The 27,358-nt window shown below is 37.6% G+C and overlaps 1 protein-coding gene across 2 annotated transcripts in view; it reads right to left on the bottom strand.

Annotated features, from left to right (window-relative positions):
* The window catches only part of Snap25 (synaptosome associated protein 25), an 85,454-nt gene that overhangs the window by 5,190 nt on the left and 52,906 nt on the right, over nt 1–27,358 (bottom strand). For both annotated transcript variants that reach the window (XM_047538766.1, XM_047538767.1), the window contains exons 2-7: nt 25,840–25,975; nt 23,868–23,909; nt 16,892–16,940; nt 9,162–9,279; nt 5,477–5,602; nt 2,443–2,587 (exon numbers count right to left, since the gene is read on the bottom strand). In XM_047538766.1, coding sequence (XP_047394722.1) covers nt 2,443–2,587; nt 5,477–5,602; nt 9,162–9,279; nt 16,892–16,940; nt 23,868–23,909; nt 25,840–25,911 — 552 coding nt within the window. In that variant the 5' untranslated portion in view covers nt 25,912–25,975. The remainder of the gene's footprint in view (nt 1–2,442; nt 2,588–5,476; nt 5,603–9,161; nt 9,280–16,891; nt 16,941–23,867; nt 23,910–25,839; nt 25,976–27,358) is intronic.

The following is a 27,358-nucleotide window of genomic DNA, read 5'->3' as shown; positions in this document are numbered from 1 at the left end:
TCAGGTTATATACATGTATAAATGTACCAAAGGGAATAGCTCCTTTATGTATATGTAGAAAGTACCAATCAAAAATAAATAAAGGTGTGCAAGGAAGAACAGTAGAGAGGGAAAAAGGAGAGGGAGGAGAGGAGGAAAGGGGGGGCAATGGGGATTGACATCATATTCCTTGAACATACAATAATATCAAAAGGAACCCAACTACTATGTATAAATATAAGACTCATAAAAAATGCATTTGATCTTTGAAAAGATCATACAGAGAGAGAGAGGGGGGAGAGAATTTCCATGAGCAGACCATCCTGTTAGTAATTGTGCAGCTCAGTAACATGATCATGCTGGGTTGAAATGGGGTCTGTCTCAATTATGCCCAGATTTTGATTTTGAAAACAAAGTGGGGGGGTGCTATTTACAGTGTTGACTGGAATGAACAAACTAATCAAAAGCAGCTAGACTCCTCCCCTATTTCTTAAATGATTCAGCTCTCAAGGAATGATTCACACTGGACCAGCTATTTCCCATCCATTTGCCTTGTTTTTGATTAAACTGTATAGCTGCATATGTCCCTGTGTAGTACCCTGGGGTTAGATAAAAGGTTCTCCCTAAAGATGAAAAGCAGAAAGGCAGAGTGGCAGAAGCAAGATGCCACTCACCTTTCCAGGAATGCTTTCTCTTGCTCCAAGACCAACTCTATCAATGAGAGTTTGACCCCACTATTGGTAAAACCTCTCCTTTAGGAACCTAATTGACTTGGATGCATTATCTTCTTGCATCTGAATAAATTGGGTCCATTACTAGAAAATGAATACTTCCTGTTTTCTCAATCATTTTCTTGTTGGAAAGCAGTTCAGCAATTATTTCTTAGTTCATTTTTCTGGGCCATAATGGCTTGGATCAGGTTGTGTTGGCTCCAGTGCTTTTGGAAACTCTCAATGTTATTCTAAAATCCATTGACTTGCACAGCTTTAAAAGCTTTATCACATCAAAAGCTTCTTAACAATGACAAGCATGCCATAACTTGCAAAAGTAAGCAAAGCACAAGCATTTTGCAAACCAACTCTGACTTCTGTGTAGCCCTATATTGATTAGGCAAAATATTATGCAACCAGATATTCTTAATATGGGACACATACAAGACAACACGGCGACACATTCTCTGTATGTCTATTAGTTTCTTTTTCAAGTCCCTAGAGTATGTTTGGGTATCAAGAAACTACTAGTTAAGTCTTGTAACTAAAGAGATCTCAAAAGTATCCTTCTCTGCTCACAGAAGGGGAATTAATTATTATAAGTACTTCAATATCTCACAGGAAATATATATATGTGTATATATACACACACATATGCATAGGATTAGTGAAACAAATTATAGATGTACAATTACTATTATTACAATAATATGTCTATTTCTCCATTTGGTATTTGGACCTTTACAAGATAATAATCAACATTCAACACCTTACTGATTGGGGAAAGGGAAGACTTTAATAGAAATGATGTCAAAATTGCATGGTGTAGAATATCAGATTTTTGGTGCTCTAAATGTCTGTATAGAAACTTCCCAGTATTCTTTTCTGATTTTATGTGCCCAAGTTCATCCTTCCCATTCTACTCCCTTCAGTCTTCCCTAGGGCTCTTGCCAATACTAGGTGGCCTTAGAGACATGTCTGGTATTCTGGTGTGAATTTCCTATTTTGAAATTTGGGGCTATAAAGTGTTGGCTGGAAATGAAACCTGGGTCCTCTTAAATTATTATTAAACCTTTGGTATTTATGAAAATAAAAGCTCATGCTTACCTTCAGGCTAAACTATTCTTTGCTCCCTTTGCTGATTCCATTTCTTCACCATCTCCACTTGCCAACACCTAACCATCCTTCAAGATACAACTCGCATACAACTTTTTCTGAAATATTTTCCAATCTTTGCCCCTTGAAATCTTTTCTCCTCTAACCCTGATTAGCACTGTATCTGTGAATCTCTTAGTGATTTTTTTGTGTGTGTGTGGTAGCATAGGCATATGGCAACTCATTGTCTCTGATAGACTGTGAATTTCTGGGTGGTGTTCTCATTTTTATATGTTCTGTAGGGCCTAGCACAATGCCTGACCTGGTGGAACCTTTGATAAATATCTGGTACATTAAATTTTTTATACCTGGGCTGGAGGAATAGCTCAGCAGTAGAGTGCTTGCCTAGCATTCACCAGACCCTGGGTTTGATCTCCAGCACCCCACCCTCAAATCTACATTTTAATCTTCACTCCAATTCTGTTGCTGGATCCTGTTTTTTTTTCCCCTTGGTCTTAGAAAATTAAAAGCAAAATTTCCAGCAATTAATATGCCTGAATCCAATGTTATAGAGTGAGGACCTTGTGCCCGTCACACTTCCTGTTGGTTGTTTCAGAAATAACAAGCAGAAACAACTTGTGGACTGCAGTATGCTCACCTTCTCCATGATCCTGTCGATCTGGCGATTCTGCGTATCAATCTCGTTGCCCATGTCCAGGGCCATGTGACGGAGGTTTCCAATGATGCCGCTCACCTGCTCCAGGTTTTCATCCATTTCATTTTCTCGGGCATCGTTTGTTACCCTGGGTGCCACAGAGTAATTTTTAGAGGACAGAGGGTGGGAAAAAACTTGAATACTAGACTGAAAGCCTGGGAAAGTCTGTGGACCTCTGAAACATCCATTTTCTCTATCTTAAATCTCTATTGAATACAAGAACACAGTTCGCTTTTGTATACTAGGAAATAATTTAAAAAAAATTTTTTTAGTTGTAGGTGAACACAATACTTTTATTTTATTTATTTGTTTTTTATATGGTGCTGAGAACTCTGCCACTGAGTCACGACCCCCAGCCTAGAAATTTTTTTTTTTTTTTTTTTTTTTTTTTTTTTTTTTTGCAGTACTGGGGATTAAACCCAGGGCCTTGTGCTTGTGAGGCAAACACTCTACCAACTGAGCAATATCCCCAGCCCTAGAAAATAGTTTTTTAAATTGTGTTTTGAGTTGGGGATGTAGCTGAGTGGTAGAGCACTTTGCTAGCATGGGTGAGGTTCTGGGTTCAATCCCTAGTATTGCTCTGAAACGAAACAAAACAAAAAAACCAAACATACAAAAATTGCATTTTGAACCCTTGAATTTCTATTTTTAAAGAAAGTATACTAAATAGATTTATCTACTTTTCTGACTTCCACCAGCACATCATTTCTCCTTTTACATGTATGTTTCTACCAATTTTTATTCTTTAAGATAAAATCATTTTAGATGAAGAGACTCTAGTTCAGAGAAGGAAGGTGGAGCTAAAGGAAAACTGTGTTTTTTTCTTTTTGAGCCCAAAACTCCAAGATTCAAATTGAGAACAGAAGAAAAAAATTTTGCTAAGTTAGTGAATCTCTCATCTCTTTTCCCACTTGGAATCCATTACCAATGGGAAGAGTCGTGATAATTACAGCTTGCCCTTTAATCCTGCAAAGGGAACTCTTTGTTGAAGATGATTTTTAATGCCATGGTTTTTCTTTTTCTTTCTTTCTTTCTTTTTTTTGTTTTTTTTTTTTTTTTTTTTTTTTAGTGGTATTGTGAATGGTGATTTCAGAGCAGAAAACTGAAAAAAAAAATTAACTTCTGTTTGAATGGGGTAGGCATGGAGAGGAAGGATTTGGCTTAAAAACCACCTTATCGTTTTTCCACATTCCAACTAGAAGGTACTTCAATTCAAATAACAACTGTTTATTGTAAACAGTAATCACTTACTCCAGATTTTCCCAAAAGGCTAAAAAGTGTTCAGAGGGATTAAAATCCTTCCCCATTGGTAACACGTGATGTAGCTTAGCCCATTATGATTTTTCAATCAGCGCAGGCCAGAGAAATTAAAAAATTAAGGGGGAAATTCCTAGATTTTTCCTCATAGGGAAAAAGCTTAATTAAATGATCATCAATAACTACTACATACTCTAGTTCAATGGCTGCCAGCTCTTATTGCATATTAGAATCACCTGAGGAGCTTTAAAACCACAGATGCTGTGATGCTTGTCAAGATTCTGAATTGATTGGTGTGGACTGGGCATAGGCATTGCTTTATTTTTTTAAAAATCTCCCCAGTCGGGGCTGGGGAGATAGCTCAGTAGGTAGAGTGCTTGCCTTGCAAGCCCAGGGTCCTGGGTTCCGATCCTCAGCCCTGTGGGGTGGGGGGGAATATCTCCCCTAGTTGATTCTAGTAAGCAATCATTGCATTGAGGAACCCATTGGTCTGGTTTCCCTAGGAGCAGCTAGAGATAGGAAGAGAATTTGCATCTGTTAAACCTACAGGTGCATTATCAAGACGTTATATGTCAGTGAGAGTGATCCATCATTTGAATCACAGGAGTACTACCTGACCAATAACAGTGATGATTGCCTGGGAAGAGACAGTTGTGCAAACAATTACCCTACCCACTTCTAAGTTTTAGTATAGTAGTCTAAAAAACAGAAACATGCTTTTTCTTTTCACAGGAAATATTTAGTTGTTAATCTGTTTTCTGGTCTTCTAAGAGCTATCTGAGTTCTGAACAGACTGACCTGTGTAATTGGAGGTTTTTTAAAACAGACATTTATATTTTCCCTCTAGAATGCAAAAGAAGTGATTATGAAGAAGCTCATTATCCTTTATGTTCACCCCAAACCTATGCTTTGACTTTCCTTGCTCCATGTTCTGAGAGACTGACCTCTATGTCTGTATCACCCAGCTTCTCTTACCCTCAGGCTTTGAATGGGTTTTGACTAATGGTCTGGGACAGTGTGGAAGGCAAGAGGAGTGGGGGGTTGGGGTTGTTTCCCTTCTACATTCCCTGGTAGATTTGGCTGTGGCTGCATTTCCCTACCAATAGCCCTTGCCACAGTCATAATTACTGTTGAGTTCTGATAACAGTTCCCTTTCCTGTTCCTTTAGGTGATAACAGCTTCTTGTTACTGCTAGTCCATAAGTGCTTCACCATTTACTATTATTAATTCTGCCTACACCTCTCTATAAGCTTTGTTCTACTAAACCCATAGAATGAGACACCTGTGGACTACCATACTGATAATGGATGTGGTCATGTGATTTGCTTTGTCTAATGAAGCTTTGGCAAATATGACACAAGTCAAGGCTTATCAATAAGTGCTTGTTTGTTGGAGCTTACTGCCTTGGTATGCTGCTATTACCATAAAGAGACCTTGGTTATTCTGCTGGAAGAGCATGTGGAGGAGGGCAGAAGTACATCCCTAACAGCAGCAGCCAACCACCACACAAGTGAGTGAGGCCATCTTGGATCACCCTCTTGCTCTTAGTTGCACGTAGCCGGACGCATGAGCCCAGGAAAGGCTTGTGGAAGAGACTTCCGGCCAACATATAAATTCATGAGTAAAATAATGGTTGTTGTTTTAAGATCCACTCAGTGTTGGGGGTGGTTGGTTATTCAATAATAGGTAACCACACAAGTGGGGATTGGATGAAGCTCACCTGCGGATGAAGCCACCACTGATGGCCATTTGCTCCCGTTCATCCACCACACGAGCAGGCTGGCTGGCAACCACTCCATCCTGATTATTGCCCCAGGCTTTTTTGTAAGCATCACTTGATTTAAGCCTATGCAAAAAAGAGGGTGAGTGACAAGGCACAGGGTGGAGCAGCAAGTTCACGGCAATCATCACCTCTTCAAGCGAAGAACCAAACCAAGCAAATGAGTTTTAAGTTGAGGCATTAGAGAATACCGATATATCATAATCCGGACCCAAACAGTTGGCCACCACCATGCCTCCACTACTCATCATTCATTTCCAATTGAGTCAACTGCAATGGTCAAGACTGCCATCTTTGTTTTGTTTTGTAGTTTAATTGGATTTAAGATAAGGATTAAGGTAGCTGGAGAACATTCAGTTTTATTTCAGTGACATGGTAATATTTTGAGACACAAAACACAGAAAGAACATACTGGCAGACAGACACAAAACAAGACTGCCAAGTGGGGTGTGTACATCACACCACAGCAACACAGTGTCATCAAGAAAAACATACTTGACCAAGTTTTTACACACCATCATGCAAAGATCCCTGTTAAATATTTTTTTTCCCCAACACATATGTGAAACTAACATTTCTAGTGCTTCATGAAGGACATAAAGGAGTGGTGGTTGGCCAAGGGTGATGGTCTTTGAGTAGCTTCTAGAGTGATTTGAATTAGATAATATATCGGTACTTCCAAACAGTCACCATACATCCAGAGTTGATGTACAAACCTTTGTCCACAGAGACAAAAAGTAAAAGAAGCATAGTGAAATGAATGCAGGAAAATAGAAGAGAGAACAAGCCACCTAGCACCGAAAAGGGAAACCCATCTTATCTCTTCTTCATGCACCAGCTACAGGCATGAGTGGAAAGTGAAGCATTCTCATTTAAGCCAGACTACTCCCGAAGTTGACCATTCCCGAAAAAGGCACTAGCAGGACAGTAATAGCCTTCATGAGGATTTGAAACGCAGTTCAGTAGCTTCTTTGGATGGGCTGAAGGGCAGGGCGGAGAATGCTTTCAAACTCCTACTTCCAACTATCCTGGGGTTGTGACAGAGGGAGAGTGGTTTGGAATCAGTGTGGTCTCCATGGGCTGTATTTCACTGAGCTGCCTTGGAGAAAACTTAAAATCCAGGCATACCTATTGTGCCCAATAGAAACATGTGCAGCACATTTTGGTGGGTGTGTTGTAATTTAAGGCGATCAAAGATGTTTTTAGGTTCTTTGCATAGTAGAAACCATATGTTTTTAGTCCAAAAACAAAAGACATCTTTTGGTCCCATTTTTATATTTTTTAAAGTTATAAAACACCAGAATTTAACTTTTTTTTCCCCCCCTTTTACTAGAGGATCAGTGCCAGCTACTAAAACTAGCTCTAATCCTTGCAGATTACAGACCAAACAATTTGGTGACAAATTGGGAAAATGCACCAATAGAATTTCAGCAACTCCCGCAATTTAGTGTATAATGTCATGGCCCTTTGAGCAGTCAGACATTAGTGTACCAAGGGGCCATGGGCTCACTCAAGGGAACAAGATCCCCAAAGTAATTTCAGTAGAGTTTAGAATCTGGCTTTCCCCCTGCCTCTCCCCATCTCCTCCCTTCTTGGATTAAGGAAGTTTTATGGACTTTCTAATGTTTTCTGCTATGTAAAATATCTGGTATACCATCTTTGGCAAAGTCAAAGGAGGGGGAAATATGCGTTTCCAGAAGAAGGCAAACCACTGCACCCACAACTCTGCACATAGACTCACATCACTGCTGTACATCTACCATAGTCCTTTGAAACATGCTGAGACAGGGCGAAGCCCTCAAATAGTCCAGGGCACCACCAGCCACTGCATTGTGACACATGGTTTTTAAAGCATTATTTACACACAATAGGGAACACTTCGGTCAAGCTTTGAAGCTCAGTTAGGGTCTCTTGTTCATTAAGGAATTAGCGACCAGTTTTATGTGGAATTGTAGGGGTCATGTTTCATGGGAACCTTAGAATCCATCCCAGGGAGCCCTGCCTCCACCCTTTCTTCACACACAGTTAATGAAGGGTGAAAATGAATATGTTGGAATTCACCACAAACGGAAGGAAATCTCATGTGGGGGCAAGTTGCCACCGGAAAGGATATACAGTCAAATCTTGACTAACTGGAATGCCTGCCAATGAGTCATTTTGGTGAATTATAAGACTTTCTTAATGAACAATGGAATGAAGAGGAAAATTTTGTTTTAAGGGCAATTGGTGAACATTTTTGTTAGACTCATGAGTCAATTTTCTGCCTGAGCTGCTATAAGTAGTGGGTCATAATCAAATCTTTTCAAGGTATTGTTGTGTCCGATGGTCTTTCCTTTTAGATTCTTAGTTATTTTTTTTCAATATGGAGATTGTAAAAGGATGGAAACTAAGACAATGCAAATTATCTAGATTGTCCTGGGGGTGCATTTTAAATTTGGAATATGATGATGATGACGATGATGATTATTTTGCTAAAAATGGAAGGGGGAAAATATATAGTGGAGAATTCCAGTTAGCTAGATTCCAGTTAATCAGGCTTTACTGTAGATCATTCTTTATAAAACATGCTTTTTATTTATTGGTAAATCGAGCCCCTCCCCCTCCTAAACAGGAAGTGGGATATTTTAAATCAGCCTCAAAGTTTAAAGGATGTGAATAGTAATATAATCTGCTAGAAACGACATCAATTTCTATTCTAAAAGCTAGGACTAGGAGAGCTTTTAGGAGAAAAAGCTTCTTTAAAAGGAAAAGAGGGAGGGGTGAGGGAGATCAGGTAATGAGTTTAATTTTTCAAATGCATGTTGGACAATCCACTCATGCATTTTTTTTTTCCACAGCTAGTCAAATGACACTATCTTCCAGAACCCTCAGTTTCAGGTTCCTTCTGTTGCAAACCTTATAACCACATGTCACATTTCTGCTACATTCCAAAAAAAGCGTTGCAGAACCTTGAGAACAGTTGAATATTTTGTGATATTGTGCATGCAAAATCTATACATTTCAACATTTCAGCCAGTGTACAGGTAGATCTTCCAAAGGGAAGAATTTGAGCGGGATGGTCCCAATTTGGTCAAGGCTTGAATACTTCACACTGGAGAGCACATGGCCTCTGCACTGGCTGCAGCTGCAACATCTCATAACCAAATTTGGTAACGGGTAGGCAGTGGAAAGGGAAAATCTCTGACATACTCTAAGTTGCAGAGTGCTTACTTGGGCCAAATTACCTGTTTCTTTTACTTTTGAGAAATCAAACTTTGACACGTTTCTTATCTTCCAAACTTACCCATTGCCTTTTCTAAATCTGCAATTTTGGTTCTTAGGGTTGGAGAAAACAAAGGTCACTAGGTGCCTGTGTCTCAAAGTACACTTTCTGGAAAATGTTGAAACGTTCATCAATAAAAGTTGCTGACAGTGAAGCTTCACTGTAGTATGCCTGATTTTTAATGCATCAACAGTAACTCCCACTAATATCATCTATGCTATGAGATGAATGCATTGGAGACGGTATTGATCTGTTCTGCATGCCACATGCTCATCCTGCCTATGTGCCTGCAGGAATGAGCTTGTCAAGGCTTGGAGATGGGCCTTGGGAAACCAAAGCTTCAGGCAGGCAGGCAGCACCTACTTGTTACAGGGACACACACAAAGCCCGCAGAATTTTCCTAGGTCCGTCAAATTCTTTTCTGCTTCTTTCATGTCCTTATTGATTTGGTCCATCCCTTCCTCAATGCGTTCCAGTTGTTCTGATTAAACACAAGTATTTTATCCCCACAGAATGAAGCAGATGGAAAAGGACAAAGAAAAAAAAGACAAAACTTCAGACATTCACTTTGACATTAAAAAAGAAAAAAAAAAAAAAAAGAAAAAGAAAGAAAGAAAACTGGACGCCACAGATTAGAGCTGGTACCCAGTACCTACTTGTTACAAGGACATATGAAAAGGCCACAGCATTTCCCTAAATCTTTTAAATTTTTCTCGGCCTCCTTCATGTCTTGGTTGATATGGTTCATGCCTTCTTCGACACGATCGAGTTGTTCTGGTTAGGACAAAGGGATGACAGTGTGGAATGAATTTTTCTTGGGTTTCCAACAGAATATGAGAAATGACTATGTGAAAAGGAATTTGAAAGAGAAAGAGAGAGATTACAATGCATTGTCCAAGAGGGTGCATTGCAGAGTACTGCCGCTACCCTAAGTGGGCGGATAGGAGGAAATGAACAAAAATGATGCTCAAACTAATTTGTAGTTCAGACATGATGGGATGGGTCAGAAGGCCTGTTCAATTCTGAGTGTCCAGGGGAAAAGCACAGCATATTCACTTACTCAGACACCAGTGAAACTCCAAAGAAGGAAAAACAGGACGTTAGTTTACATTTAAGCCATTCTCATTTAGTGCTACAAGTGGAAGTATCTGCTTCAACTTTAAAATATCTGTATTGTTTGGCTTTTAAGTATTCTCAAGCAGATACAAGTAGAAAATAGAATCCATTTTCCCAGCTTCAGGAAAAACAGCAGCAGCAACAGCAATAATTAGTAATGGATGTGGAAACTTTTTTTCTTCCCCTAAGCTGTGTAGCCCAAAGTAGCTATGGTCTGTTTTTGGTTTCCCCCATATTTAATTCATAGAAGCTGTAAAAGAAAGTAACATCAACACAGCAATATTATAAATATTGGGGCATTTCAATTTGTCTCTCATCCTATGACTTACTTGCTAAGAAAGCTTTGGAAGACTTTTCACTTCTCTGGCCCCTAAGTTTCCAGTTTCCATAATGAGGGGCATGCTAAAGATCAACCCCAGGTGGACAGCAGGGAGAATGAATGACTCCTTGAAGAAGGGGTATAGATTGGAACATAGAAGACTACCGGACCATTGCTGCTAGCAAAGCTGACCTTAAGTGTATCTAGGACATAGATCAATAGACATAAAAATGAATCATACTTCTGGGTTGCCAGGGTTACATACACCAAGTTGATTAATTTTTCAAAAGTTTTGTCACCAAATTGAGGTAAGTACAAGTTCAATGAAGGGATTTTTAAAATAGCTTTTAAAGTCATTAAAGGAAAGCAGCAAATGAGATGTCTTGGTTGTCTAATTACAAAACCTAATTACATTCCCATTCTTCTTTTCATCTATATTTTCATGCATGCATGCATTCTGATGCCTCCAGGAATACAGGCACGCTTAGAATAAAACTGATAAGTACATTTCCAGCCTAAGGGCATGAATAATCATGTAAAAACAATTTCACATTAAATTGTACAGTGGCAATTGTCATTCCGAAACCTAACTTGGAATCACTAGTGACCCAAACCAAGGAGACTATGAATTTGTAAAAAGCTTATTGTGTTCTGTTTGGTGGGGTTGATGAACAAAATTCAGTTTATTAGGAATCTGCTAACTCTGCTTTGCTGTTCAAAAAGACTGGGAAAACAAAATTTTAGCCTTTATCCTGCATTGGACACCTGGAAAAAATAACAGGGTAGTGCTGGAGAGCTGGAGAAATTTTTGCTGAATAAATACAGGTACAGTGATATCTTTAGACACTTTATACTCTTTATATTCTAGGATATATTTTCTTAAGATTTCACTTCAGTTTCCTTCTAAGAATGCAATAGAGCTGGGTGCAGTGGCACACACCTGTTATCCCAGTGGCTCAGGAGGCAAGACAGGAGTACTGCAAGTTTGAGACCAGCCTCAACAACTTAGTGAGACCCTAAGCAACTTAGCAAGACCCTGTCTCAATATAAAAATAAATGAAAAGGGTTGGGGATGTGGCTAAGTGGTTAAACACCCCTGGGTTCAATCCCCTCTACCAAAAAAAAAAAAAAAAAAAAAGAATGCAATAGATTAGATTGAGTCAAGTTAAATATTTGAATGAGGAAACTGATTGGTGGTGGTTGGGGGGAGAAGTTCAATGTCAAAGAGCTCAATGTCATCAGATAAGGACCACCATACCTACAGATAGAAATAGGGATGCTGTGTTCTAATTAAATAATTGCTAATGGCTTCCAGGTGTGCTGGAGTGAGATCGCCTGCAGACTGAGGGGAAACAAGCTAGACTCAACCAATGGCAGCTGAAATCAGTATAGGTTATGGAAGAGGGATGTATATTTAGGTGTTTGTCCTTGAGGAATTTCTCTTGAGTTAGAAAGACAACTACTTCATTTATTTGGTCAAAATATTAACTCTCCCACATGATTTCTGAAATGCCATCCTTGGTGCCTGCAGAGATTAGGAAGTAACATCTATATAATATGAATTGTCCCTAAGTGTTGAACTTCTGAACTGGAGAAATTAAAAGGTAAAAACAAACAAGCAAATCCATATTTCTGAGAGCTGGGTTCTGCCATAAATGATCAGCTCCTTTTGGCAAAGGTTTGACTGTAAAAGAGGAAATTCTGATGATATTTTTCAGAATTTTATTGAGAATACTGTTCAGAAAAGGGTTGATTCAGAAAACTATTTTGTACCTGCCCATATTAATTGAATGTGTCTTTATATATAAAATATAAATCAAACCCTTAATTTTAAAAATAGCACAAATGATTTATCAGAGGCATTCTAACAATAATATTAATTTTTAGAGTCTACTGAGTTGTGTTTATGGGTATATTTGTTATATTGGGGCTTATAGCACTTGGATGATTTCTGTGAAGACATTTCTCAGAGAGTGGAGTTGAAAGCAACCAATGCCATTATGTCATTCTGGAGTGGACAGCAGTATCTCTGATGGCTGATATAATGAACCATCCAGGGTTGATTTTTTCTTAGCTCTCTAAGTTTGCTTTCTACAATTTTATGTTTATTCTTAGAGATTGGCAGAACAACATTTTTAAGTCAGAAGAGGTCTTGCAGGACATAACATTCTGCGTTGGCATAAAAGTGTTAGCTTTCTTTTGCAATGATATTTGAATGATTGGTGATTTGTGATAGATTCACGAATGGTAGGATGCTCAGGGTTCTAAGTTTACACATCTTTTCTACTAATCTCATCTTAGTAAAACAATACAGGGCCCTTAGAATTCTCATTCTGGTTTTAAAAACAAAACAAAATACAATAAGATAGCAAGACATTGATGTTTTGCTTGAGTGCAAGCTTTCATGAATACATCCAATTACAAGACGCTGCCTATATGCTTTTCATTTTTGTTAACATTGATTAACATACAGACATTCATGTAAATAAAGTTAAATAGCCACATGTGACCAATGGCCACTATATTGGCTAGTGCAGCTTTAGTCATTCATAACTGGTATTTGGTGAGTAAACATTAGGAAGAAGGATATTTTTCTCAAATTCTGCTTTGTAGTGCCATGAACCTTTTAAGATAGTTGACTGATTCTCTGGAGGGGATTCTATTTTGTCTTTCCTCTGCCAAGCAGTAGCTGTCATAAATTTCACTATTAGTTTGGAGTTCATCCTCTGGTTTTTTCTCAAAGAGCCATAGCAGCCTTAAGAGCAAACATATAACCCAGCAAGGACCAACAGTAGAAATGGAAGTGGAAGGTTAGATCATCTCATGTTAGTGCCATGGTTGTTTTAGGGGGTTTCTCTTGAAGACAAGTTTTGTAGGGGAATAAAATTTCCAGGGCTTGATATATCTCCAGGGCTGTCTGTCATGCTCAGTGCTCCTTGGTGTCGCCTGATACCTGGGTATAAAACAAAAGTCCTATAAGTAATTTAACTGTTCAGCTAGACAACCTGCAATGGTCTGGGTTGACCCAAGAGTGGGTGGAATGTTTCTTTGGAAGGATGATGATTTCTTGAGGCTCCTGAGCAGCTGCAAGGTAGAAAGAGTCAACGCTTTTGGTGTTCAGGCATAGACAGAATTAGTAGAGCATAACTGAAGAGAAATTGCAATACAGTTACTGATTTAAAACAATTAAACATAGCACATGCAGAATTACAATGCATTTATGACAGCAGTGAAGAGTTGTGGACCTATGCTTTGTTGTCATATTAAAAGCCCTAAGTTCCTATTATAGTATAAAAGGAATGTATATCACTTAAGACCAGGCACAGATCATCCATTTTTGGTGGTCTTATGGTTGCAGGTTTCTTATCAGAATCCGTTTATTTACTACACATCTGGCAAAACTCAGGCTTATCCTAGGAAATACATTGAAAAGAAGAAATATTTTAGCTGAGAACACTCACTATCTCATGAAGAAACCTGTCAAACAAATATTCTATTCTGCTTCATTTCTCAGATAAAATATGTAGATGCTTCTGGGAATCATCTGTGCTTAAGATTCCAAGTTCTTATATAGTATCTTCCACGTCTTTATGTTAGTGTATATAGTTAAGGGGAAAAGGCATTATTCTGAATCTTTTTCCAATCTTCCCTGTGCTGCAAGTCTTCTTTTTCCACCTCTTCACATTCTGAATTACTAACTGAACGAGTTAACAAGGTGGAATTGCTAATTATTCAAGTGTATTTGTTTCAATTTTGCTTTGAAAATAAGATACCACTTTTCTATATGGGTACCTGCTGCTTAAGTTTGCCTTTACGTAAAAATCAATGATTTACTGCCTTCTGAGTTTCAAAGTTGGGACACTGTTAAACAGATCAAGTCAACATGTCTTATAATTATAGCAAATCCATCTGGAGAGCTCTGTAGACTCGCACTGTTATAATATCTTCAAAATAGAACTCCACTAGACTCTGTTATTGGCATATACATTTGGACAATTTATATTTTGAAAATTGGAGGGAAAGCATTGGGGTTGATGTTCAATTGGTTTTATAAAATTATTTCTTTTCATTATTTGATGTATGTTTTTGAAAAAGTTTAACACAAATAATGTAAAAGCAAAAGTTATTTTATGACAGTCATGAGGATGTGCCCTCAAGGCTTCTTTTAAGAGGACTCTTCTGAAAGAAGTGTAGTTAACTCTGCACCTGGGAACTACTACAGCATTTATGTTGAGGTCCTGTGTTCCCTGGGATGCTTCAAGCCAATGACTGAGCACAATGGGGCTACCAGATCTACAGCATATACAACCAATGTGAGGCTGCTCCAATGGATGGTTTCTGTTCCTGGGCTCCCCATCGGCCTGGCTGAGACCTTCTTCAAGCAGTACTACAGTTTGAGGCTTTTCCTACCCAATTCTCCTTCCTTCTTCTGATACAGGTTCTGGATCCACATCACAGTCTAAAAGCTCTCCCTACCTATCCCTGCTCCTTTTCCCTTTGACCCATCACAGACATGTCCCCAACAAATCTCTCATACTTCTAATTGCTCCTTTGCATTTGCTTCTTAGGGGACTCTAACTGATATATCTTCCTGTCTCCATCCCAACTTCCCAGAAGTCAGTAAAGATTTACTTCATTTATGGCATTGATTGCAGAACATTTCTTTCATGGTCATACCATAATTAATTTAGTTCATCTCCACACTGGCAGATATTTAGGTTGTTTCTAGTCTCATATGACTACAAGTAAGCCATGTACATTTTTCTTTGAGTAATTGTAAATGTGTATATCCAGTGTAAAATTCTAAGAGTAGAATGTTTCTATTAAAGATAGGTGCACTTTAAAATTTGAAGGTATTATAAATTGCTCTTTGAGAAATCTATATTAGCACCCATCTGTGGAATAAGGGTTTTTGTTTTGCCAGCATATTCATCACATCAGGTAATACCAATTTTCAGAATTTAAGTCAGTATGCTAGATAAAGACTAGTATCTCATCATTGATGGTTGAAACCCAGTTTGGTATGTTTATTTGTAAACTGATGATTCATGTTTTATGTCTATTTTTTTCTTTTAGGTGATTGCCCTTTTCCTTGAAATTGTGTAAGGGCTTTCTACATTTTAGGAAAAGTGTTTTAGGCCTGTTACATATATCACAATTGTCCTAATTTAAAATTTATGCTTGGAGTTTATTGGGACCTATGCTGTGAATAAGTTTTAATACTTATCTTTGCCACCAAATGCAAACACAGAAATTATGACATTATCATTTTAGGTGCCACCTTAGAGTATGGATATGCCATACTAAAATGCTGGCTTCCTGAGTTTCATTGTTTGTAGCATTTCCATCATAAGTTTAAAAACAGGCCAAATGTTCAAGGAGAAGAGCCCCTAATCTCTGTTCTCCAATATGTGTATGTGACTACCATGAACATATAAAAATGATTGAGCCCTAACCAAATTTCTTCAGGTTGTGTATTGTTTGTTTAAATAATCACATATTTTAGTTCAATGTTGTTGTATGTTTTCCATTTTGTTTAAAACATTACTTCTTATTCTTAAGAATAAAAGGTAGTGATCTGTAAAAAAATCACTAAATAACTAGGAAATATTTTTGTTGTTGTTTTGTTTTAAATAGTACAAGGTCATGGAACCTTTTCTCCTCTTACCATGGACATGAAATGTCAGCTGTTGTGGCTTGGAACCAATTCATTTGGCAGTTAATAGATCTGTTAATAGGTTAATAGATAGTTAATAGGTTGCTGGGGTGTGAGTGTGAACTTGATGTAGTAATGACAAATTGTTGCATAGAAGTAATGTTTTCAAATGTGCAACTCTAATTTTCTTTAAATGAGATTTGGTCCTTTGCATTCATTATTTAGTTTTTGTTTCCATCTAGTATTTAATGGTCTTTGGAGAAAAAAAAATAAAAGACTTCTATATATATGTGTGTGTGTGTGTGTGTGTGTGTGTGTGTGTGTGTATAATACATAATATATATAAAAGATTTTCTCATTTTTGAGATAAGTCTACAGCATAAAGGTTAAACTATTTTGAGACAAAATAAAATAGAGTGTATTTAAATGATAAGAAAATAGACCAAATATTTCAATTGATTTAATTTTCTATTTTCCAGATCATTCCCCTTTGCTCATATCCTGTTAAAAATACCTTCTAGTTATTTGAGGACTCTCCATAGTGACCTGAAAATCAAAACTGCCAGACACTGAATTAGGATGGTTAAAAGAAGTAGACAATATGATATATTATATCTTCATCCTATCTAGGTAATATTTGAAGGAATCCAAATTTATGGAAAAGGTTGGGGATAGGAGAATAAAAGAATTCTTACACTGTTCAAAATACTATTCTTTAAAAAATACAAACACATGGCTTTTCCCATCAGGATTCTGTTACTCCAACAGATATAAACTAATAGTATCATTCATTCAGTCATGAGGAAAATATCAGCAATTTTACACATTTACCAATATTTTCAACAGAGAAGAAAAATTAGCAAGATGAAAATTCTAGAACCCTCAAACTCATACATGTGTGTAACATGTGCCCAAATAGCTTCCTGTGGATGCACAAGAATTACAAAAAAACATACTTTATTTAAATGAGGAATTGTTCTTACTGAAGAAATCTGAACTTACCTCCTTGTTCATCCAACATAACCAAAGTCCTGATACCAGCATCTTTACTCTACATTCCAATAATGGTAGCAAAGTTGAAAAGGAGTTAGAGAGAGAAAAGAGAGAAAGAGATATCAGTAAGGGGACAATTAGCCCTAGAAATGGAAAATGAAGAAGGATCAAAGAAAAAAGGGAGGAAATATGGCGAGAACATTAGGGGAGGGGAGGGACTCAAAGGAATGTGTACCCTGTGGACTTGCTCTACCAGTGATCTCAGGGGCAGAAGGAGGGGGTGTGGCATAATCACCACGGGTAGACTTCAGGAGGGGGTTTCCAACACATGAAGCATGTATTGGAATACACATACTTGAAATTATAATGTAATTTTATGCCTGAAAAATAAAAACACCTATGGTTGTCCTAATACCAACCACAGAAAGCAAATCTTTCAAAATTCTCTAGATTTTTTCAAAATTCTAGATTCAAAATCCAGAATTTTCTCCTCTGGCCAGGGGGAAGGTGCATAAGAATCTTAGAGGGTGAGATGTATAGGTTTATTCGAGGAGAGTGTGGCTTCACAAACATGGAAATACAGCTCAGAAGGAAACTAATTCGCCTATTTTTTTTCTCTGGAGAGAAGTTCTGCAAGATTTAGAAAAGGGAACAAGATCAGAAATAAGGGCTCTTTATTCTAAAATCTAAAATTCTGCACATGATAATGTGTGGGAAAAAACTCCTGTCCAAGCTTACTGCAGTTCCTTTGTTAAGAAGAAGTCTTTAAAAGGCACTTCTCCTCTCATTCCTTATTAACCAAAGAAACCAACACCACCTGCATTATTGGGATAAGGGGAGTGGGAGTTAGTGGGCAGGGGAGAAGGAACAAAGATACATGCATTTCTCATACTTAGGGATCACTGTTTCTAGGAATTCTAACCATTTAAGTAAAGACTTTCCATTTTATAGGGTGACTTAATGAATATAAAATGGCATTGCCTACAGTTTGGATTAATTGGTTTTTCAAGGAAAGCTCATGGAAACCCACAGAATAAATTGACTTACTTAAGAACTAAGAAAGAAAGAGAGAAGTTAGTGGGAGCTGAAAATTAAATTCCAGTTGTGCTTCTCAAAAGTCAAACAAAACACTGAAAATAATCACCGTGAGCCATTATAAACTCATCATTTTAGAGAATGTGTGCAGTTAACGCCCCAGGTCATGAAAACCTATGTTGTTTTTGAGCACATTTTGACAGGCTCTTGTGGCCAAGTCAGGGTATTGTAGGGAGAGTGATGACCCAGGGTGACTCAGGAGAGTCACTGAGAGCACAGATTCTGGATCAGATTCTGGGCTTGAATCCTGGTGATTCATTTCCTAGATGCAGGACTTTGGACAAGTATCCTAACTATACTGTGCCTCAGTTCTCTCATTTGTAATACAGCAATAATGAGTTTATACCTCACTGAGTTCTTATGTGAATTCAATAAATTAAAATGTGGAAGGTGCTAGAACAGAGCTTGATGTATAGTTAGCATTACAGGAAGTCTTCATAAGATAAATACATTCATAAAATGCATCTATAGAGGAATATATAGGCCAACTAAATATATCATCATTACCTTCTACCATCAGAAGCTTCTAGACCACTACTTCTCAAACTTGAACATGCACATGGATCCCCTGAACATGAATTGTCTTGTTAAAATTCAGATTCTGATTCAGTAGCCCTGGGATAGAGTCTGACATTCTGCATTTCTAACAAGCTGGACACATACTGAGTAGCAAGATTCCAAAATACGAAAGACATTTCAGTCTTTTCCTTAAATGTGTTATAAAGGAACTTCTGTCTATAACAGCCTGAATTTTAATGACTTCTTTGCCCCTTTTCTGCATATTATAGCCATTGCTTATGAGACAAAATTACAAAAAGCAGATGGCTTCCTCAGGCATACAGATGTGGCAGTGAAGGTTCTGTTGAGGACAGAGGCATCTCAGAGAACATTTGCTCCTCGTGGACACAATCAAGGCTTGCCTGAGGTCTCTGCTCCATTCTACTGGTGACGGTAGGTGGGAAAAAGTTTAGTGATTTTAATGTGGTCAGATCAGTCCTTATTTATTCATACATTTTAATAGTCTGTTAGACCCATTTATTTTATATAGAGCCCTGCAAGTATTATTTCACATTTGTTTAATTTGGTGCTGAGTGTTTCTGCACTAGAATGATTCATAGAACTAATATGAAGAAGCAAGAGTGTTGAAAGTCTCTCCGATTTGGTAGAACAGGAGCAGAGAGCACTGATCTGAGATTAGGAAAGCTGGGGTATGCTCTTAGCTCATCCACAAGCAGCTGCGAGACTGGAAGAGTTCTGTGACCTATCAGGTATTTTTCTCTACTGAAGATCAGGGTGAGATGCAGTAAGACTGTGTGGATGGTTGGTTGGTTCATTTGGTTCCTTGCTTATTCATTCCTCCATTTGTTTATTTACTCACTTGCTTGTTTTGTGGTACAGGGGATTGAACCCAAGGGTATTCTACCAATAAGCTACACTCCCAGTCCTTTTCCTTTTATATTTATTTAGCAAGCTCAGGCTGACCTTGAACTTGCAATCCTCCGTCTCAGCCTCCCAAGTAGCTTGGATTAGAGGCATGTGCCATTGCACTCAGCCTCCTCCGTTCATTTATTGTTTAATTCATTCATTATTTTGTTTATTTACTCATTCATTTCTCTGTTCCATAAATGTTTACTTGACCTCTACTCTACCCAGGTACTAAAGGCAAAGGGAAGACAAATGCATGGCTTCTCAACTGTGCTTCTCAGTTGGTGAGCAGAAATGGAATCAATCAGAGAGTCAGAAATTCTAAATTCTAGGCCTGTCTTTGCAAGTCAACTGTTCAGTGTCCCCACTTTCCTAGCAGTTAAATGGGGACAGCAAAAGCTCCCTTACTTCCCACAGTCTTTAGGAAGATAAAATGAACAACAGAAGGCAAAGCCCTCTAAAAGTTAGTTCAACTCAATGGGAGGCTGTGCTAAGTTCAGGAAGGAATACATTAAAATGCAGGATTTAATTTGAGCAGAATCTCAATCCGTTAAGAATGAGTTGCTCTGTTTCATTAGATCCTTTCTGCCCATTGTAGAATTCCCAAAGAAAAAATAAATACAGTAGGAGGTGCTGGTGGAAGGGAAATTAAGTGTTCTGGAATCAGATAGTCCTGGGTTTTAAATCTATTTCTACTATTTATAACTGTGTGTCTTGAGCAAATTACTTAACTCTATACCTCACATTCCTCCATGGTAAAATGGGGGTGAAGTAGTAAAAATTGTGGCTACAAAGATTAAATTAGATCGTACATGTTAAATAATGATAGTGATCCAGACCTGACACATTGTAGGTTCTCAGTAAATGTTAGAACTTACATTTGGTTCCACTGTTTTGCTGATGACTTCAATCAAAATAACTGGGTGTTCTTTTAAAAAACTATAAACTTAGAGACTAAGGCAGGGATGGGGGCAATACTTCAGGGAGACAGAATATTACTTTCTCTTATTCCTTAAAGAATATTTGGTTTTAATAGCTAGGAGTGAGAAGAGGTGGCTCTATTTTTACCTTAGCTCAGTTCTTGGTTTCTGAGATTGCTGGGAAAATAGCCTACATAAAAATGGGGGAAGTTGGAGTTAGAAAGGATTTTCTTTTTTAAAAAATTATTTCTGTATTTTTATTTTGCTGTTTTTATTATTTATTTTTACAGATGAACTAAGACAATGTTTATAGAACACTTCCAAATCTTCCTTTTGTCATTTTAAAATGCTATCCCCAAAGCCCAATATATTTAACTTAAAGCTGAGATACTCCAGGGACTCTCTGGAGTCCCAAAAGATCCCATATCTGCATATTTGAAAATAACTGTCCAACCTGAATGTCTTCTAACGCAGAGTCTGGCATAACACAAGCACGGCTTTTAGAATGCTTATTCCCTTCTCATGGCCAGAGTGTTCTGAAAGATCAGTTGTCATAAAAAGAAAAGATGCTAAAACATTCATGACAGGCTAGTGGTTCAATAATTACTCCACGGAAGCTGTGTGGTGCCTTCGAATCTGCTTGCCCTAAAGCAGTGTGGCTTTTCTTGGGCCTAGTTTTCATAGCCCAAGGCATTAATATGTAGCCTTCATTTCCTGCACTTAGCATTAGCAGAGTTAACTTTATTTGGGTCCCAGAATCAAATGTCTCTCCTTGAGAATACCTTCATGATTCTCCTACTAGAGTCAAATATTTCCTCTTTTGTACTTTCCAGGCAGGTATGACCTTGCATTTGGAGTTATTTGCCTCTGTTTTTCCCTGAAAGATATCAATATTTACCTTCCCTCCTATCAGCAGAGCTAGGCATTCAATAAATATTCATTGAAATGTATCCAGCAAATGCGAGTTCCCAAGTGCAGGCTTGGAACGAGGTGCTATAGGATTTTTAACCTTTTTGACTGTCTACAGCATTCAGCTTCTCTGAACTTCTCCATGGATCTCTGGGTAACTTTATATCATCCTTGAAATGCTGATGGCTTCTATTAAAAAGCTTGTTCCCACCTGCCACAATGCTATACCCTGGAGTCTATTAGGGATGGTGCTAAGTTGTATATTCCACTGAAAGTGGAATTGTTTGCCCTAGGGAGGTTTCACAATTTTAGTAACCTTTCCTGTCTTTGAGACTGAATTTCAATAAGGAGTTCGATTCAAATTATATAGCACTGATGAACTTTGGGATCATGGGTAAGATCCTGGTATTTCAAAGCTCAGATTTTCCAAATTATTTCTGCCCTTGATGAATATTTAATGCTGATTCTCTTTAAAGAGAATTTCCTTTTTTGATTGAAAAGCAGAATATCATCTGAATAGCCAATGCCCTAGATATGAGGGGTTTTGGACCATAAATATAAAATAACCCAGGAGGAAGTAAGAGCAAATCAATCAATTCTAATAATGCCTTGCTCACAATTTCCTAAGGATGGAAAGTCTAATAGCCTCCTCTTATTTATTAGAGGTAGGAGATTGCTTCCATCTGTTTTGCTCCTTGTTCTAAGATGCAACTTCATGCTTGATCGAGAAACACTTTGGGAGAAACAAAAACATATAATATGAGAATCCTACTTCAATCAATAGAACTTTGGAGATTTTTTTTTGTTTGTTTCTTAGAATAATTTAGAGCAGACACTGATTTTTTGAGACTAGCTGACACTGCTTGCGATTTGAGATGATAAGAGAAAGAAGTGTTCATGTCCCTAAGATTCTGAAGGATGAGGGGTCAGTTCAAGTTGGTGGCACTTGCTCCACCACTTTTCACCATCTGGGCAGCATTTCAACACTGCACAGGCAGGCAAATTAGGGACAGTCCTGGTACTTAGAAATGCACATCACCTGTGCATATGCAAAAACAAAAATGAGAAATAAGACTGGAGGCTGTGGTCCAAGGTCAAATAGTATATTATGATGATAGTGTAATAGTATACAATAAGATAATTATGTCAGTGAACTTCAGGGTACTATGCAGGTTCACGTCAGAGCCCATGTAGGAATGTTATTAATGTGTCCTCCTTTCATTCTTTGCTCATGAGAAGGTGGGGGAGAATAAAGCCATATTGAGACACCTGCCAGCATTCCTAGATTTAGAATATCTGTCTCCTTCTTGCTCTTCAAGTATTTCTGCATGAACAGGGTTCCCAGAACACAGTATAGAAACATTTCTCATTTAGAGATGGAAGGCTGCTTTCCCTTGCTGGGCTGCCTTTCTGGGAGTGGGTAATTTGTACTACATTGCAGGCTCAAAGAGTCATTTTTGAAATAACAGATTTTATTTTTTAATTTGGGGGAGCTCATCATGCCACCTTCCCCCCATTCCTGCTGTGGCAATTTACATCTTCTCTAGGTGAGAATCTGGAGCAACAGAAATAAGGGAGGACGTCAACACTAGCGTGAGAGGCAGTCGCCTTTCCTTTTAGTCTTTGTAAAATTTATCTTTTTTCCCTTTATGTCATTGCACATTCAATTGACAGTAGCATGAGGTGGATAGGCTCATTTAATCATTCTGCTACAGAAAGCTCAAGATCTTTAAAAATGATAATCACACATGAATTTATACATTGATAAGCAGCTGTATTCAAAGCACAGCTGAAACAGCATCTCGCTGAATAAAAACTATTAGGCTTGTTTTATTAGGTTAAGATAAATATAGTCCAACTCATTCTTTTCCCGCTTCATCTCTCCCAATGGGCAAGTTCAATTAATCCATTTATTCTTCCTGGTTGACTGCTGCTCTACCAAATTGGAATGAGTGAGGTTTATTACAAATGCCCTTTTGATTCCATTACTGCTATCTGCCCTATTTTACCCATTTAAAAATAGTTTGGGATTCATTAACTATGTCTCGCAAATGGATGTACAATCCAGAGTCAGGAATATAAAAGAGCTTTTATATTTATATTATTGGCCTTGATTTTTCTCTTTGTTAAAGTTTTTCTTATTTTTTCATAGATTTTAGTGCCTGACTCTAAATATAGCAGTTTCTGAGAATGATATACCTATATAGATACATATTTTAAAAGTCATAAGTATCACTAAAGTCAGAACAGAATTTCAAGATTAGAAGTGATGTATAAGCATCAAAATCATTACAAATGAAGATTTTGATGTAGATCATTCCTTAAAAAAATTGTTCTGATTTTCTTAAAGTGACTTCAATCTTTTCTGATTTCTTGGGAGCATTAGCTTGGAAATACTATATTTCGCTGCATCCTAGACTATAAAGGTGGGCTGGGTTGGGAGGGAGGATGAATTCACCTTGAAGGCAATTTGACAACTTGAATATCGCATCTCTTTCATTATGTGGTTTCCTGGTAGGCTGTATTAACCCTGATATCAATAGGATCATGGCCAAGGGAATGTCAGTAGGGGCTAGGAAAAGAACATGTCTACATAGGGATTAGTTTCTTTATTTTAAAATACAGTCACTCCTTACCTCTTCCACCAGTTGCAGCATACGACGGGTGCTTTCCAGCGACTAAGACAGAAAAAAAAACATAAACACCGTGTAAGTGTAGGAACTAGAGATCTTGAAAAGTCAGAAATATTTTCTTCACTTGAGAAATACAAAAGGGTCCCTGTCACATATTATTTTATATTTTCAACTAAAACACAAAAAATGTCTTTCCATTTTCAATCTCTTTCCTATCGGGCTTTCTACATGATCAGATTCCCTAAAGCAATTACATGAAAGCTTAATCTTCATAAAATCAAAGCCATATGAAGCCGATCTTGATATCAAAGACAAAGTAATCTGGAAAAGATAATTTTGCATGCTCAGGATGCATGAAAAATTATCTCAAATACTCAGAGGACTAATTTGGCCTCCCTGGGCTAAGAATATTGAATTTTAAACACAAACATAATTTTTCATGAATTGAGATGAATATAGCATCAAGTTTCTTAGAAAGCTCCTAGAAACACAATTGGAAGTTGTTATCAATACAAATTAAGCTGTTGCCTTAGGGTGAAAAAAATCAAGCATGTTTGAAATAACTAGCCTATAGGAGACAGCTATAATAATTATCTTCATTCTGAGATAAGAAAAAATGCAATGGAAAGTCTGAGCTCAGTGCTTGTCCCTCAGGCACAGTGTTGCCCTTTTTTCTTAGCTTCTTTAACGTTACCAGAATTCAAGAACCAGTGTGATTTCTCTAAACCCTGCTTTTAAGTGACAGAATTATTTTGGACAAGATTCTGCAGGAACCTGAAGGATGTTAACTTTCTTAGAAGAGACAAGTAGGTTGCTCTTTGAAGTAGTACCTCTCTGGATAAAATATATGAATATGTATGCATGTATTCAAATTTATTATTCCGCTAATATAAAGGATGAGTAGCACAGAATTTGCAGACAATAAAATATGCAATGCTATTGTAGATCTCTTTTTTTCCATAGTTTTATTGGTGCATTGTAGTTGTACATAATAGTGGGATTCCATGTTACATATTCATATGTGCACACAATATAACAATATAATTTGGTCATATTGTAAATTTTATATAGATAATCAATCCTCTCAGAAAGATTTTGTTGATTTTGGAACTCTTGTAACTTTAGCTAACTATGTCATGAACTAGTGTGGTCCTAACATGAATGTTGGTTGGATATTTTCATCTATGTTAATGAATAAGAGGAAAATGAAATAATGAAAATGTATGTTGGAACTTTACTCATTGGTCAATAAAGTGATGTCCTTGCTGAAGAGAATCATAGTTTTCAAATACTGTATGATTTCCCTCATTTTTAATAAACAAACTTTTAAGTTTAATCAGCATTATTAACATTTTCTCCACTTTCTTAACTTTAAGTAATTAACAACACAACAAATAAAGCCAGGATTTTTAATGTTTGTAGATTTTTTGGTATAATTATTCTTGCCCTGTCTGATTTCTAGCTACAATGTGATAGTACTGAACACAAAGCTGGGAAGATCCGCAGTAACACAACATCATACAGAATTCCATCCCAAGATACAGTAGATGTCAATAGTAGTAAAATGTGGTTAAAATAATTAGGAAGTGATGAGTTTTGAGTGTTTATTACCTTTGATTTTAACATAATCTTAATAACTCTTAGATTATATAATTCAATATAATAGCTTTGTGTTGAGCAATCAACTGGAAAATTCCCAACCACCAGTTCTCAGAATTAAGCCAAGTCCAGCACACCAGTGCCTGTGAGACACCCATAGACAATACTTTTCTTAGAGGACTTTGACTTCTTAAGATTTCTATAAACTGAAAATTAGGGCCTAGACATCAATTAGTACATAAATTTTATAATCAACCCATTTCAGTCAGCAAAGGCCTTGGGTATAGAGGAAATTGACATCATTTTTTAAAAAAAATTAGTAGAGGAAGCTTCTCCCCCTGTCTTTTGCACCCCCTCCCAGGTCTCTATTCCTCACCTCATCAGCCAACTGGTCAGCCCTCCGCTGCATCTCCTCCAGTTCATTGCGCATGTCTGCGTCTTCAGCCATGGTAGCGGTGAGGGGTGGCTGGGCGCCTGGGTTGGGGGGTCAGTGATGGGTTTGTCTGCAGAACCTGGGAAGAAGCAGATTTGAAAATATGAGAGCTTGCAGAAGTATGTGCAGATGTGGGCAAAGATCTAAGTGGCTGTCATTCTTAGATGACTAGTGTCAATCATCTTCTTAGATGGAAGGCACATCACACTCTTTGGGGGGAGTCAACAGAATTATGCCAGTTTCTCCAGTAGGTACCATGAATGCATGCTTGCCAATTCTACCATGGCAATAGGTACCTGTCTGCATATGATATGTCTTCAAAGACACAAACCATGTAAGGGCTGGGAATGATTGGGGTGGAGGGGTGTGTTTCTGGGTTGCAACACTTTCACTGTCACATTTATTTATTTTTATTGTAACAGATTTATTGATAAGTAATTGGCATACAGCGAATTCCACATATTTTGAAGTGCATGATTAAGAAGTTTTGGCATATATAAAAACCCAGGCAATTATGACCACATCAAGAAAATGAGCATAGCTATCACTTCCTGTTTTCCCTGTACTCATTGTAATCCTATCCACCCACTGCTCCCTACCCCATTCCATTCCTGTGTCAACAAAACTGCCATTCTACTTCCTATAGTCTGTACTTCCTAGAATTTCATATAAAATAAATCACATAGACTATACTATATAGTTATAGTATATGCTATCATAATTATTTTGAGATTCATCCAGATTATAGCATGTATTAATAATGACTGCTTTTTATTGTTAAATAGTATTTCTTTGCATTTAGAGGCATTTAAAAGAGAAATAGTTTTTTTTAAATCTCTTTCAATTGTTACAGAGGTTGTCAAGAGGATTTGTGTGTGGATGAGACATTATCATTCCAAAGAGAAATGGATCCTAGGCCCTAAAATGTGACCAGCTCATTTCTTGGCTACTCTTTTGAAATTCCATATGGTGCAAATTACAGTCAGAAGAACTGAGATCCCTCTAAGAGCAAACTTCTCTCCTTCCATCTTTTCCTTCTCCCATCCTTTCCTTCTTCTCAAGTATTTGGTGAATCCCCATATGGCAGGACAGTGTTAGGTACTAGGGATATGGTGATGAACAAGACAGGCAGATTTACTACCTTCATGGAACTAGAGTCTAACTGGGAAAAACAGAAGTGAAAGAAGGAAATCAGATAATTTGGTTTGACAGTAATGGCACTGGGGGACATACCTGGTTCCATGGGTGGCCCTAGAGGCACAACAGGTCTGCTTAAGAAGTTACATACCCATATATCGCCATCAGAGGGATGGGTATAAAGCACCCAAGGAAGCACAGTTGTTGAAGGCATGGGCTCTTCTCTTGTGGCAGAGACGGTCAACTGTGTATTGGAATTTGTCCTCCCTCTTGCATGGAAGAGCATGGCCTTGGGGAAATGGTTGTCTAGTCAAGAATTACACTT

Source organism: Sciurus carolinensis, chromosome 2 (assembly GCF_902686445.1).
Source record: "Sciurus carolinensis chromosome 2, mSciCar1.2, whole genome shotgun sequence".
NCBI classification, from domain to species: Eukaryota; Metazoa; Chordata; class Mammalia; order Rodentia; family Sciuridae; genus Sciurus; species Sciurus carolinensis.
The sequence above is the reverse complement of the archived record's forward strand: the minus strand, read 5'-3'. Positions and strand labels throughout refer to the sequence as shown.